The 15702-nt window shown below is 43.7% G+C and overlaps 1 protein-coding gene across 7 annotated transcripts; it reads right to left on the bottom strand.

Annotated features, from left to right (window-relative positions):
• Positions 1-8761: 8761 nt before the first annotated feature.
• LOC147623496 (uncharacterized) lies at positions 8762-15151 on the bottom strand. Of its 7 annotated transcripts, XR_015269389.1 has the most exons (7): positions 14945-15151; positions 14694-14852; positions 14491-14610; positions 14311-14391; positions 14152-14223; positions 9274-9327; positions 9015-9141 (listed from the first exon to the last, which is right to left on the bottom strand). XR_015269389.1 is itself a non-coding variant. In XM_086821666.1 (6 exons), the coding sequence occupies exons 2-6, from the start codon at positions 14807-14809 to the stop codon at positions 8993-8995; spliced, it is 537 nt and encodes a 178-aa protein (XP_086677792.1). In that variant the 5' UTR covers positions 14810-14852; positions 14945-15150; the 3' UTR covers positions 8762-8992. The 7 variants fall into 7 exon arrangements, 6 of the variants coding, with proteins under 6 accessions (XP_086677792.1, XP_086677793.1, XP_086677794.1 ...); XM_086821666.1 differs by lacking the exon at positions 9274-9327 and having other exon boundaries at positions 8762-9206; positions 14491-14544; positions 14945-15150; XM_086821667.1 differs by lacking the exon at positions 9274-9327 and having other exon boundaries at positions 8762-9206; positions 14491-14544; positions 14694-14777; positions 14945-15150.
• Between the last annotated feature and the right edge of the window lie 551 nt (positions 15152-15702).

The following is a 15702-nucleotide window of genomic DNA, read 5'->3' as shown; positions in this document are numbered from 1 at the left end:
ACTTCAATTTTAGCCTACATCACCACCTCAATTCCAAGTAGCACCATCACCCTTTATGCTGCTCACACCTCATGTGCCCATTCCTATTGTCACCTATCCTGCCTCCTCTTCAATCTCACTCACCACACATCACATCATATGGGTGGGGATGGTTATGAGAGCACGACATCTAGCATTGGGGACTTAAAAGATATGATGACTAATTATATGAACCAGCTTAATGAAAATGTGAAATCTTTAACACTTGATGTGAACTTCTTGAAGTTGCAACAAAACTCATTATTTTTTGCCCTGATCCTAACTCTGCTAAGATTGTGTGTAGAGCTTGTAATGTAGTCGGGCACCCTATTGTGGTTTGCACCTATGAGAGGTGTTTATGATGAAGAGGGCATACTGAGGATATGTGCTATGTTAAGATGCATCACATGATGAATAGAAATAATGCTTTACCACCTCCTGGTCTTATTAACCATCGAATGGATAATGTGAGACCTCAAGGCCTTGGTTGGACTCTTCTTCAAAGGGGGGCTCCTAGTTCCAGTGGTCACTTCATCTAGTTCAACACCTGTTATGGCGAAGGACCCTACTATTAACATGATTGATCTAGTTTTACCACCAGTGAGAGCCATTACACGACGTAAGGGCAAAGAGAAAGTTAAGGAGGGGAGAGACCCTGCACCAATTGTTCTACCCACCTACCCACTCATGTTGAGGAGCCTATTCATGAATCTTTACCTAAGCCTCATCATACCCAACCTCGTCCTACTCCAAGTAAGTTGTTTCCATCTATTGCTTCATATGATTTTGTTGCTACACTTAATAGCGTGGAGTTGACCATGTCACTACCACAATACCTTCTCACATCTCCGGCTAGCTGTTCCCTTTTGAGGAGGTAGTACAGAGTGCTCGGTTCTTCATAGAGATTGGGCAGTGTTCTTCCTTCTGTGTAGAAGGTGGATTCCCTTCTTGCAGAGAGAGAGTGTCCCAGAGTGGAGTGTATGATCCACCAGGTGGTTGTTATCCCTCATGCCATTATTGAGGGGGGTTTGGGAGTTAATGTTTTGAGTTATTCCACCTTTACAAATTTAGGGTTATCCTGTAATGGAGTCCCTATTGCTAGTTTGTAGACGGGTGATCACATCGATCAGTGACTATTGAGGGTTTTATTTAGGGCCTATCGGTTATAGTGATCGGCAAGATAGTGGAAATATACTGTTATGTTTTGTGGTTGAGTCCAGGACCTAGCCAGTACCAACTTCTTTTGGGTAGACCTTGGATATGGAGGACGGAGGTTGCTATTTGGCAGAGGTTCTTCACGAGTTACCATTCCAGCATATCCTTCTTCTATTATGAGTCAGGGAGTTACTACGAAGGTTGAGAGTGATGCAGATGATGACCAAAGTTTGACTTCATCCTTCTCATAGCACTTATTATATCTATCCTGATTTTGTTGAGATTACCCTTGATGAGGATGAGGAGACCCCACCTTTGGCAAAAGGGAGGAGAATACTATGCGGGTACCTATTAAAAGGGAGGATAAAGTTGTGCTTTTGGGAGCTTCTTTGGAACCATCTTTTAGGGATCAACTTATTCATTTAAGCAGGGAGTATTAGGATATCTTTACTTGGGATTACACTGAGTTGAAAGGTTTCCGACCTGAGTTGGTTATGCATCACATTCCCCTTACGCCAAGAGCGATACCTGCTCATCAACGTCAGAGGAGATTACCTGAGCATTATTGAGAGGGGGTTATTAATGTGGAGATCCAAAAGCTCTTAGAGGCTGGGTTGACTTTTCCTGTTGATAATATGGAGTGTGTTTCCACTATTGTGGTAGTCCCTAAGAAAAATAAGGAGCTTCGTATATGTGTTTTATAAGAAGCTCAATAAGGCCACAGTTAAGGACTACTATACTTTTCCTTTCATTGATCAAATTTTAGACTCTTTAGCTGCTGGGAGGGAAATTTATGCCTTTATGGATTGCTTTTCAAGGTATAATTAGATGGCCATTGCTGATGAAGACAAGCTTAAAACCACTTTCATCTCTATCTTTGGGACTTATGCATATCATGTCATGCCTTTTGGTTTGTGCAATGCACCATCTTCACATTAGCATTACAAGCATGATTATTTTAGGGATGATCTCATTGACTTTCTGAAGATCTTCATGGATGACATTGGAGTGGGGACTACCCAAGATGCATTTCTTAGAGCTATCCATTATGTGTTTCAAAAATGCCAGGAAAAATCCATTGCATTGAATGCTAAAAAGTATGTGTTTGGGGTCTCCTATGGGATTTTGTTGGGACGTCTAATTAGTGAGCACAACATTGCTATGGACCATAAAAAGATTGAAGCCATCCTTGCATTTCCAACACCTACTATAGTTTGCCAAGTTAGGGGTTTTCTTGGGGCTGCTAAACATTATAGCCATTTTATTAAAGACATGGCACATCTCATTTTACCTCTCAATGCTCTTCTAAGGGTTTGTTGTTTGGGGGGAACCTCAAGAGGCTTCTTTCTCTTCTCTTAAGAGTGCATTTACCACTGCACCAATTCTTAAGCCACATGATGCATCTATGCCTTTTCATCTCTTTATTGCATGCTCTCATCTAGTTATATCCGCTTATGTTGCACAACTCTATGATAAAAAATGCATCCGATTGCATATTATAGCCGCAAGTTAAAAGATGTCGAGACACACTATACATGGGTAGAGTGGGCATGTTGAGGGAGCCAAGAAGTTTCACACATCTTTAGCCACCCACCATACTATTATCTTTATCCACCATACTATTATCTATGTGTCTAAGGATTCATTATGCCTTATGATGAATAAGCTTGAGCCTCCCAAGCGCATTAGGACATGGGTTGTTGAGTTGCAAACATTTGACTATGAGCTTAAGTCTAAACCACCTATTTTACAAAAGCTTGCTTGGCTGATATACCTCCATGTGTTGATGAACCTATAGCACCTAATCCAGTGTTGTTTCACATTGAGTCTTCTAGGGAGTGGTATGATTAGATTTCTCATTATTTGTCTACACTCGAGTTTCCTCCGGACATGAATAAAGCTGCTATGAATAGATTAGCTACCCATGCTCAAAAGTTCACTATTATTAATGGGACTTTATACCATAAGGGTTTTGAGGGCATATATAGACGGATGTGTTGAACAAGGGGAGATACCTCATATTTTGAAGGAGTCATGATAGTGCATGGCGGGGTCATTTTGTTAGGAATCTCACTACTTTGAAAATTTTGTGAGCAGGATATTGGTGGCCGACCCTTTTTAAGGATTCCTTTGAGTGGTGTAAGAGATGTGACATTTGCCAGAGAGCCACCCGTCTTGAGAATCGTTTGAGACCTAAAAACCCTATTATAGTTGCCCTAACTTTTGAGAAGTGGGGGATCAACTATGTGGGTCCCATTACACCTACCTCTTAGCATGGAAAGTCTTATATCATAGCTGCTACTGACTACTTGACCAAATGGAGTGAGGCTAGAGCTATGAGGAGAGATGATGCGTGCACTATAGTTAGATTCTTGATCGAGCATATTATTTGTCGTTTTGGGGCACCTGCTTATTGAGTTGGTATTAGATTTACCACTTATTTTAATATTCGTTCATGATAAAACTACTCCATATACACCTTCTACTAATGGGCAAGTTGAGAGCACTAGTCACAATTCTTAGGAAAACTATTAATAATGAACATAAGAGGGATTGCGATGAGAAATTGCCAGCAGAGCTTAGTGGGCTTATAACACTGCTTTTAAGGAGGCCATGAGTTTTACTCCTTTCTCTTTAGTTTATGGCCAGGAATGTGTGTTGCCTATTGAACATGAGTTGGCAAGCTTGAACATTTTGCATGAGCATACTTACCACTTGAGGAAAGTTTGTAGGAGAGTTTGGGTACTTTGGAGCATCTAGATGAGTGGATATTGAGAGCCTATCTACACCAAGAGGTTGATAAGAAATGCCAAACTAATTAGAGGACTAAGAAAGCTAAGAAATATTCCTTTGAAGTGGGGCAGTTGGTTCTCCTATATATGATACACATCATGAGCTTTTTCCAAGGAAGTTGAGCCATTTATGGTGGGGCCTTGTATTGCGAATGTTCATCCTAGGAATAAGGTCCAACTTACTTACAGAGATGAATGGGACATGGTTTTCCACAAAAACCAATTTTGATAAAATTAAGCCTTATTGGATGTGATATGATCTTCTTCATCATTTCAGATGTTGGTGAGTCTTCTACTTCTCTTTGGTCTCTCTACTTTGATGGAGAATGTCGAGGGAAAGAGATGGTTGGCACTTGTGGCATAGTCATTTATCTGCCTGAAGGGAGTGATATTCTTTTGGGAGTTCATTTGGGAGATCACCTGAGTAATAATGTGAATCAAAGCACTTATGATTGGTTTGAGGGCATTACTTCTATTGGGCATAGCTGATGTTCACGTCTATGGAGATTACCTGAGTAATAATATTGCAGAGTACCAGGCACTTCTGATTGGCTTGAGGGCATTACTTCTATTGGGTGCAGGTGATGTTCATGTCTATGGAGATTCATAGCTTGTGGTTCACCAGTTCCATGGTCAAGCCTGTACCCTCCACCCTTTGATGCACTTCTATATACTTAAAGCTCGTGACCTTCTTGCCCATTTTACCTCTTCCACTTTGACCTTTTTACCTTGCCATAAAAATCATGTCACTGATTACTTATCTTTAATGGCTTTATCTGGATCTTTTGCTCATAATTTTGACAATTCATTAATCACTTCCTTTTCCTTACATGATGATCCTTGGGATACCATATAGAATTTGTAATGCTTGGGAGTAGAAGGGTTGTGCACCCAGCTTAGATGTCTGAGATCTTCTAACCCATCTTTATTTGATTCTCTTTGTTGAGACAGTGAGCCTAGGGCTCTTATAATCTATAATTGAAGAAGTGGGTTGAATTGTTAAACAATCCAACCCTATGGCCAATGGTCCAAGAAGAGGAAGATGACCGCCACTAGAGTTAGCTACTGGGAGAGATTTATGGATTTGGACCCTATCCTCTCCTACTACTATGCTCTAGCACATCAAGTCATAGAGAGAGAGATTTAAGGATGGACCCCTGGTAGGATTGTCTTGAGAGAGGGTGGTTGGGCCACAGAAGCTTGACTTGACAGATGACCACCTATCTAAAATCATGCATGGCATCATGGAATGTGGCATCAATCTCTGATGGGGAGTGGTGGGAAGTCGTGGTAGAAGGGGAAGGACAATCCATAGAAGTGGCCAAAGGTGGCTTGTCTAGGGTGGGACGGTAGGCCAGGGACTAACCTTTGTGCTCTAATGAAAACTACAAAAGTGGTGGCTAGATTAGAGGGAGGTGTTGAGAGAGAAAACTAGGTAATAGGGGGAGAGCTCACCAAGAAATCATATGGTGAGTCGAAAAAGTGAAATCTGAGGATGGATATGGGGATGAAGAAGAAGCGCGCACCTTGGGGCAATCCCTTGTATAGTGGTCCTTGGCTTCAGGGCCATGCTAGCATGGTAGGGATCCTTCAAGTAAGGGACAATGGCCCTAATAGTGCCCATACTCCCCACATAAGATGCCAATTTGGAGGATGATTGGAGGAAGGACGAGGATATCTTGGTGGAGGGATGGCCATTTGAGTCGAAGGGGCTACAAGAGTCAAGGAACTAGCTAGTTGTGAGGGGTTAGGGACTCAGAAGGGGAGGAAGAGGGGAATCACACTAGAAGTAGGGTGGGTGAGAAGTTGGTCATCATAAGGTGGTCATACAAGGCTACAGGGTGAGAGAGTGATGAAGGTTGGTAGCCATAGGGTGCTGTCAATTGAGAAGTTGGGTCGCATGAAGCACTAGGCGATTGGACCAAAAGTTGATGTATTTGACTTGGACCCTTGAGATAGTAACAGTCCTTGTTGTCTTGGTGGCCACTTTTCTCACAGAAGTGACAATAGGCCTTCTGAGGGCAATTCTGAGAAGTATGCCAACCGATTTGACAAGTGCACTAGAGATTATTTTTGGCTTCTTGTTGGGTGCAAAGCTCCTCCAGTTCCTTTTGGAGTTTTGCTAGGACTCCATCATTGGAGGGCTTCTGCAGACGAAGTGAAGTTATATCAGCTTGGAGATCTCATTGGAGCTTGAGGACCTCGAGCTCTTGTCAAAGCAAAGCCAAAGGATCTGCGGAATCCACAGAGTGCGTCGAAGCCGTCGGGATGTCATGTGTAGTCTCTGTGGACAAGAGATGAGCATCTTCTAACGGAGTTGCTGTGACCACAAAATATTCCAGGGTGGCATCGAGTCAAAGGATTTCTCTCAACTTTCTCCAGGGTGCAAGTCAACTTTCTCAACTTTTGGAGCTCCAAGTTCTCTAGTTGGTCAAGAAGTAGCTCCCTATAGTCTTGGACAAAAAGTAGCACAGTAGGTTGTTTGCATGGTTGCCCAAGTCTGGAAGTGATCTGGAGTGAACTGGCTGAACCACTTGGCCACAAGGCTATCTAGAGTGGAGGGAAAAAGGATGAGGTATGTGTCTTCCCGATTGAGCCCCCATCCCCAACACAAAGACAAGAATTGTTGGATGTGGTCATCTGCATCCTCTGTAGATTGCCCCTTAAGAGTAGGGAACTTGATGTTCACTCAAGCTAAGATAGCGGTAAGGTCGTCTTGCTGTGTCCAATGTCGTCCTCCACCAGTGGGTTTACTTGGTTAGTAGGAGGAAGTGGCAAGTGACCTAGAGGGAGAGGAAGTTGTGGAGGAGGATGAGGAGGTGGAGTGTACTAGTAACGCCTCATGTGATACTACTACTACATGGGATTCTTGAGGGGACTCACCCAAACCTAGTGTTGGGCATGCATGTAGTCTAAGCCCTAGTATATACTCTTGGAAGCTAGTGGTAGACAATCCAAGCTATGGGCTACTACCTTCTTAGACTAAAACTGATGAGGGACTGACTATATTGTATTGGATAGGTAGACTGGACTATATTGTATTGGATAGGTAGACTGGACTATGGAATGACTATGATGAGAGGGTCCCACTGGGCACGCCAAAAAATAAGTCCACTTGTACCCGAAGAGTTGACCAAGGTGTACTACCAATGACTATGGGCTCCCTTAGAGGCAGTATGGTAGGAGGTCACAGCCTATAGTCTACCAAACATGAAACCCTAAAAGCATAATAGACAATGTGGTGAGGTGCTTTGTGCAAAACAGTGTGCCAGAGCGCTCAAGGTGCTCAGTGAACCACATACATAGCATACTGAAATAAACAAGACGATGATAGAGCCAACACGAATCAACTATATATCAAGAGTACATAATGTCACCGCCTGCACACACACAGCGCCAAGGACTAGTGTAGTATAAACCAAGAGATACAATGGATTGGGAAAGGCTAGACCAAGCTGGAGGACAGTGATATACTTAGGTGAGTAATTATCTAAGCTCAAGGACGAAGTGATTGTCTAAACTCAAGGACAACTATGATAGACTAAGATACTATGACTAGAGCTATATTTATGGAAAAACGCACACTCAATGAGTCCTCTTCCTCCATATGTAGTGATCCTCCAACTGGTAGTCTGTAGAATAAGTGAAGACAATTGGTGGTAGGTAGCCCGCTTGGTAGGTGGTCGCTCATCCAAGTGGTTGACAAAAGCGGCTACTGGTAGGTGGCCGCTCGTCCAAGTTGACAAAAGAGGCTAGTCCATGTGATAGACAACTATGGTAGACAAAAGTGACCCACAGGCCCATGATGGTTGTCCACATAGGATCATCTCTCATCTCTTTGGAGTGCTTCCCCATCATCAAAGATCGACCACCCGGCTACAATTCCAATCCCATATTGAATAGATCAATGTATATATATAGATTTATATATTCTTCCACACCCTCTTTTCTTTCTATATGTCTATCCCATCTCTCTTTCTTTATCTCTCATATGAACCTTCATCTATTTCCTCTCTCTCTCTCTCTCTCTCTCTCTCTCTTTATATATTCTTCCACACCCTCTTTATATATATTTATATATTCTTCCACACCCTCTTTTCTTTCTATATGTCTATCCCATCTCTCTTTCTTTCTCTCTCATACGAACCTTCATCTATTTCCTCTCTCTCTCTCTCTCTCTCTCTCTCTCTCTCTCTCAGATTCATTTTCCCCTGACTCATCCTCTTTACATCTACTCTGTATTGCTCTTGCCCCCTTTCTTTGATGTCGAGGACTACGAATTGAAGTGCCTTGGAATGTGGTCGAAAATAAACTTATACAGACTACCTAACCACTGTGTCCATCGTCATGGTAGCCTAATGACTTGTATGCATGACATGGGATAATGATTCCAGCGTTAGTGTTAAGGCTTGGAAGCCAGAGAGACATTTTTCTAAAGGGTTGTTGGCTGGCTAGAGTTGCGAGAAAAGATAATTTAAGTTGTTGACAACTTGATCGAAATGTGGCATCCCACACACTCACAAACTGCTCCATTTTCGCTCTAAGGTGTATGCGCCAGCTTGGTTTCTCTTTGTGTAACAAGGGCCTAAACATTTATTTATTTTATTTACAAACACATACGTAAAAATATATGCGTACATATATGCACACGATTATCACACGCATAAGTAATATACTGTTGATATAACACGCACACACACGAAAACAATGTTGCTCTCTCTTCTTTCTCTCTCTCTCTCTCTCTCTCTCTCATACGTGCAATGCAACACTCTCTCCCTTACAAACACATTAACTCATTTGAAGAACTCAATTTGGAATGTGTATTCAAATACACTATATAAATCATTACATTTACTTATGTATTCAAATACACAATTATATACATCATTACAATTATTTGTGCAATTTGTAAAGGCGTACAATGGGTTACTACATCCTGAATATTTTCTACCTACTTGTTGCAAGCAATTCAGTGGGCCATTCTTTCATTTGTAAAAGATTTGTCCATCACTTATACTCTACTCCATTCAAATCAAACCGTTACCAAGAGGGTCTTCCACAGATTGTTCATCAGCACTTTCTTTAGCATTGGGCTTCATCACAATTCGGCTTGCATTCCGAAATTCCAAAAGAGGCGTTATTAAATCAACTTTGCCGATCAATTTAGAGCCTTCCTCTGCACATTTGCAAACCAGTTCATATCTCCGCGCACAAAAGTCGCGTCGCTCGTCTGGACATAACCTAAACAATGGAGACATAAAAGATCTTATAACAAATCCATAAATCAATCTTTGAGACATATACATACCTTCGAGACATATTCATAGAAGTGCCCTTTATAACAACATAAAATGCCATTTACCTACCATGCATAAAAAACAATTGTCTATCAACCATTTTGTTTGAACCATGGACTAACTACTACAAAAATACCCCCCATATCGTAGCAGATCAACAATTACAGCACGACCATCTCCTAAAAATACTAATTGTGCAACTAGAAATACTAGTGCAGCTGAGGTGAGCATCCCAATTATTATTCACCACATTTCTACGGACCAACAAAGAAACGCTAGTATATCATAAAATAGTTGATGCCAATTGAAACTAGTAAATGCGAGCAAGATAACGTCCTTTATGTTGCTGCACATCAGCAACTAGACCTTTATTGCCAAAACATGTATGCACACACAGACCATTGCACAAGATGACATGAGCATGAGGTTTGTACAGTGTACATTTTTGTTTTCCATTCACATTCCGATGTAACTACTCTCGCACTTTCCTGGTCTGACCTCTTGCAAATGAATTAATTAAACTTTCCTTCTTTGTTTCTTTCTCTCATTCACACACACAAACATTTGTCTAACAATCTGTACTCTAAAGAATCAAAAACACACAAGCCCATATACTGACGAGACCGCTCTACTCTTAAAGTATTAGGCAGCAGCAAAGGGATCAAAGTTTGACCACACATACACACACCATATGACACAAACAAAGAGAAAAACTGACCAAAAATTCGCTCTTCTTTGAATAGCACAAATAGTGATGTCTATGACAGCTGTTAGAATACGCAGCGGAGATGATGACCAGATCTGGGAACACGAGCAAAAGCAAAAAACGCAGGCAGAAAAACAGCACAAGAGAGAGAGAGATGTAGGCGTGTAACTCTGCTCTGATATACACAAGAAGATCCCGAGGAATGATACAAATGAGGTATGGGGGCTGGGGTCCTATATATACCCCCCTAGAGGGCAGTCGGCCAGCATCAAGAGTGCCCACGACTGATAAAAAAGACCCACGACTGCATAAATGCAGTTGGCCAGCTATCTGGTGCCAAAACCTGATCAAAACCAGTCGGCCAGCAGCAAGAGTGCCCACGACTGATAAACATCTAGTCCGCCAGCATTGTACTGCTCCTGGCACCCTCTGGCAGCCCTCCCAAGCCTCAGAAAAATGGGAAAAAATAGGGGAAAAATGCGGAGAGTGGGGGGAAAAATGGGAAAACACCTCATAAGGGCGGGCACACCCACAACAAAGGCCCTGGTGTATAAAACTAGACAGGAGATGACTTCTAACACCCCCTCTCAGCTCCTGGCTGTGTAACCAACCACTGGGAGCTGGGGTGCTGCCTGAGCAAATCCTGAGAGCGACTTCGTGAAGAGGTCCACCGTACTGTCCTCCGTCGAACAGAACTCCAGCAAGATGTCATCAGCAACGATCTGTTCACGAACAAAGTGCCTCTGGATGACCATGGGTTCCTCCAGTGGAAGCCCAAACCTGCCATGCAACCTCCTCCTGCTCCGTAAAACTGCTCCCGGGCCATAAGTAGATCCCCTCGTGTCCGAATCTCCCCAAACCGAGTCACTCCAACCGCGGAGTCGGACTCCATCCAGCAATCCCCCTCCTGTGTACAAGAGTCCATGATCCTTCGCATGTCGCAGAAACCACAGGAAATGCAATCCTGCCTCCCAAAGAGACATCTGCAACCAAGAGCTCAACTGCCTCATCAGGAAGCTCCCGTCCAATCCGGTGTCCATCAACCAGATCAATGAACCATACAGCTTCTGAATCACAGAGACATCACACTGCTCACAAGGATCAACACCTGTTACGGTGAACAAGCAAGTCCTGGAAACCTTCTGAAGACCATGCAAGGCCTTCTGAAACCTGTCAACCACCCCCTCTGAATCCAGAACCACAAAGCCTGGAGAAACCACCTCCTTCTGCAAGTAAGCACCTGTCACCTGCCTGGCTTTCCGAAAGGTCCCCGTGGAAAGAACATCCTCAACTACTGGAAGTTCTATGTCCCGAACACTACGAGACATCAGTGCATAAGTGACCTGTTCAACTTCCTCTGACTCACGAACACAAGAACTACCAACATCAGTACTGGAAAGTTCCTCCCAACTGCTGCCATCTACTGGCAAGCTATCCACCACCTGGTCTCGGAAAGCCCGCACCTGCAGCGTATCCACACTTGAGTAAGCCATTACTAGACTGCCACTCATCACAATCCTGAGGACCTGGGAGAGAGAGTGCTGAAAGCCTGTAGACTCCATTCTCCACTCCACCTTCCCAAACCACTTGGCCTGTTGCTTTGTCCCGGAGAGCAACAAAATGCTCATCAAACTCCACCCGTACGCCTGATGCACTGACAACAGATGAAAACCGAGTGCCGGAACATACAACACCTGGGAGGAATGCTTCCCCCCTCTGCCATCGGGAACTATCTCCATCATGCCCTCACTGTGAACTGGGATAGTGGACGTATCCCCAGTAAGAATATGACCAGAAAGCCTGCAGAGATCCTGTAAACCGGAATGGGAAGGAGTCATGTGCCTGGAAGCACCACTATCGAGAATCCACTCCCTAGTATCCGTTGCAGAGAATCCTCCAATCTCCTCCCTGCCAGAAGAAAATGAAGCATCGGTGTCCATCACCTCCAGGTGCACAAAAGCCGGAGTCTTCATGATTGCTGAGGAGTCTTCACCCTTCTCGGTCTTCCGCTTGGGACACTGTCTCCAGTAGTGGCCTTTCTCGCCACAATCATTACAGGTCCTCTCTGCCTTCAGCTTCTCGCAGTCAGCGTCGGACTTCTTCTCAGAAGACTTCTCCGATGAAGCCTTCCCTTTGCCCGAGTTACGGCCTTTCGACCGTTGGCCAGTAAAGGCCTCCGAACCTCCACCCTGAGGAGGGTTCGTGAATCGTTCCTCCTGGTCCAAGACCATGGGCACAAGCTCCTCCCACGTGATGGTGCTGAGCCTGCCACTGGTAATCAACGACGAGTAGAATGCTGAGTACGAAGAGGGCAAATGTGACAGCAACGTGATGGCCATGTCCTCTGACGATATCTCCTTCCCAGCCTGAAGAACTTCCTGCTGAAGAGCCTGCAGCTTGTTAATATGCTCCCGCATCGTCGACGACTTTGCAGGGCTCATAACCCGCATCTGTACTTCCAAGGAAATCCTCTTCATGGACGATACCCTGTTGTAAAGTGAGGCCAAATGCTGCCATATACCTCTGGCCAACGTCATGTGCTTGACATGATTGATTACCTACGGTGTGCAGTTGAGGAAAATAAACGAACGGACCCTGGCGATGACACGATCCCACATCTGTGTCTGGGCCTCCCGGTCCTTTCGGGTTGACGGTAACTCCCCTTCCTCTACTTCCGACCGTGGAATACCAACGACGACGAAATCGGCGAGATCGTAGGACTCCAGAACGGATTCCATCATCACCTTCCATATGCCGTAGTTGCTCCCGTCCAACTGACGGTCCACCGGAAACGTGGGGAGTGTCGGGATCTTCACATGTCTCTCGGCCATCTCTAACAGATCTGCCATAGCGGGAATGTACTCTGAAAAGGGTGGGTGGGTGGGAACAAAGAAGAACTGATACCTGCAAGTGGCTGTCCAGCAAATCAGCCAGCCTTCCTCTTGCTTCTCCTCTTCTCGAACAGTCCAAAACAGTCCACCAATCAGCCACAAAACAGTCCCCCTCTTGCTCACACAAATCCCAAGACCTATCTAGAGCCTAGGGCTCTAATACCATGTCAGAATATGCAGCGGAGATGATGACCAGATCTGGGAACACAAGAGCAAAAGCAAAAAACGCAGGCAGAAAAACAACACAAGAGAGAGAGAGATGTAGGCGTGTAACTCTGCTCTGATATACACAAGAAGATCCCGAGGAATGATACAAATGAGGTATGGGGGCTGGGGTCCTATATATACCCCCCTAGAGGGCAGTCGGCCAACATCAGGAGTGCCCACGACTGATAAAAAAGACCCACGACTGCATAAATGCAGTCGGCCAGCTATCTGGTGCCAAAACCTGATCAAAACCAGTCGGCCAGCAGCAAGAGTGCCCACGACTGATAAACATCCAGTCGGCCAGCACTGTACTGCTACTGGCACCCTCTGGCAGCCCTCCCAAGCCTCAGAAAAATGAGAAAAAATAGGAAAAAAATGCGGAGAGTGGGGAAAAATGGGAAAACACCTCATAAGGGCGGGCACACCCACAACAAAGGCCCTGGTGTATAAAACTAGACAGGAGATGACTTCTAACAACAGCAACAAACATATGGCGATCATTCTAAACACAGTGATGTGTGCATGTGGACATAATTGTATTCAAACACATCTATATGTTCAGCCATATCTCCATAGCAATTACCAACAAGAAAGTACAAGAACAATATGACCAGACTGCAATACGCGAACAGAGGTCCTATGCAAGGTTAGAACTGTGCAACCATTTCTCTATTAAGACGTTACTATTTACGTGCACCTGCGCTTTTTAGTAGACATACAATCAAAACACGCGTGTCTCAAAATGTAAACTATTTGCAGTCAAGGGAGTAAACTATTGCAAGGGACATATTGGAGGAAATAAGCAATCATCACAGTAGCATGACCATCTGCTAAAAATACTAATCATGCAGCTATAAAATAGTTGTAGTGCAACTGAGGTGAAAATTCCAGCTACTATACATCACATTGCTCCGATTGAAACTAGTAAATCAGTGCAAGATAACATCCGTTATGTTGGCTTTATAATAGATCCATAAACATTACACAAATAAAATTTCAGCTACTTTTTTTCAAGAAAATCCACAAAATAAACTATAACATCAAAACCTTGCTTCAAGCGGGCTTCAAGCTGAGAACTAACTTACATGGAAGGTCCAAAATCGGGAGTCCGATGTCGTAGTCCGTCCAAATGCATAGCAAATTCCTCATCACTCAGACTTGCAAAACATAAACAGAAAACCAAATTAGTAGTCACTTCCATGATTGTTGCTACTTAGAAACACAAAACCAAATAGAACAAATACCTAAGCCAAGATATATCCGTTTTGATGCCCGAGTTTCTTGATTCAATATCTTCTGGCAAGATCTCAATACCAAACAGTTCCCTGGTAAAAAAGAAAGGTAAAATGGAACATGTCCATTTAACACTGAGAACGCCTTGCAAAAAAAGTCAACAATCCTAATGAATTCTTGTGCATGCTTACCGTGCACTAGCTGAAGGTTGTGAATGGGCAAAGGAGGACAAACAATAGATGCGGCTGGAAAGAGGACGAATGCAGACAAATGAAGGAAGCTTAGAACTTGATGAGAGAACAACTCCTCTTCTGCAATACGCATCAGTAATAGATTCAAGTAAAGAACCATGACAATGAAACGCGCAACCAAAGCCACTTGGAAGAAAACTCACCGCGAGGGCGCACAACAAATGGAAGGAAAAGGGTGGCCTATGGAGCCAACCGCCATCTCCACAAAGCTTCTATGAAGATGTTTGCTACAAGAAGAGTTCGTGAGAAGACTAGCCATGTCTCTATGCCTTGAAGCGTCTCTGTGTGCTTCGTGAACAACCCTAAATTGTAGGAAAAAAACCAAGAAGTGGACTAAAAGAAAGCCACAGAGAGAGAGAGAGAGAGAGAGAGAGAGAGAGAGAGAGATGCGTACCACTTGATCCTACTCCCGATGGTTTCAGAGAGAAGGCGGGGGCGGCTTTCGCGTAGTCCTTCGTCTCCTCTCTGCTGCCGGGATCTGTGAGTACAACCGCACTAGGGTATAGATGAAGCTTAGGTTAGAGCCGCAGTGGTGTGTGTGCGTTCGAAACTTCTGGCTGGTAAAAAGCTTAAAGTGAGCATTTCAAAAAAATCCAAGCTTCCAACAAGGGGATCAATGGTACCCAAATCTAGTTCTCTTTTTTTTTTCAATTAGGTGTGATTTTTTTTTAAAAAATTTTCTTTTTTAAAAGTTTGGCATTATAAACGCACCAGCAGTGGGGGATCCCATGGGTACTTCATTTTAATTTTTCAATTAGGTGTGATTTTCTTTTTAAAACCAAACCTTATTCCTCTGTGTGTGTGGCCCTACCCACCATATTCCTCTCTCTCTCTCTCTCTCTCTCTCTCTCTCTCTCTCTCTCTCTCTCTCTCACACAGCACAACATTCCCCTTCTCTCTACACAATGTTTCCTCTCTCTCACTATGTATGCTCTTTGAGCCTCAAGCTCAAGCTCTCTCTCTCTCTCTCTCTCTCTCTCTCTCTCTCTCTCTCTCTCTCTGTCTGTGCGATTGATTGCTCTAGATTTAAACACATGTTCGTATATGTACGTATGTACATATATTTACTTATAAACTCTCTCTCTCTCTCTCTCTCTCTCTCTCTCTCTCTCTCTCTCTCAAACATATATATCAATTAATTTAAATTTTATA

The sequence above is a fragment of the Cibotium barometz genome, chromosome 27 (assembly GCF_041138505.1).
Source record: "Cibotium barometz isolate CiBa-2024 chromosome 27, ASM4113850v1, whole genome shotgun sequence".
NCBI classification, from domain to species: Eukaryota; Viridiplantae; Streptophyta; class Polypodiopsida; order Cyatheales; family Cibotiaceae; genus Cibotium; species Cibotium barometz.
The sequence above is the reverse complement of the archived record's forward strand: the minus strand, read 5'-3'. Positions and strand labels throughout refer to the sequence as shown.

Coding starts and splice junctions, on each gene's coding strand:
- LOC147623496 (XM_086821662.1), bottom strand. CDS start 14,809: ATGGCTAGTCTTCTCACGAACTCTTCTTGTAGCAAACATCTTCATAGA. Junction 14,611..14,693: donor ATTTGTTGTGCGCCCTCGCG/GTGAGTTTTCTT, acceptor TGCGTATTGCAG/AAGAGGAGTTGTTCTCTCAT. Junction 14,392..14,490: donor CAACCTTCAGCTAGTGCACG/GTAAGCATGCAC, acceptor CTTTTTTACCAG/GGAACTGTTTGGTATTGAGA.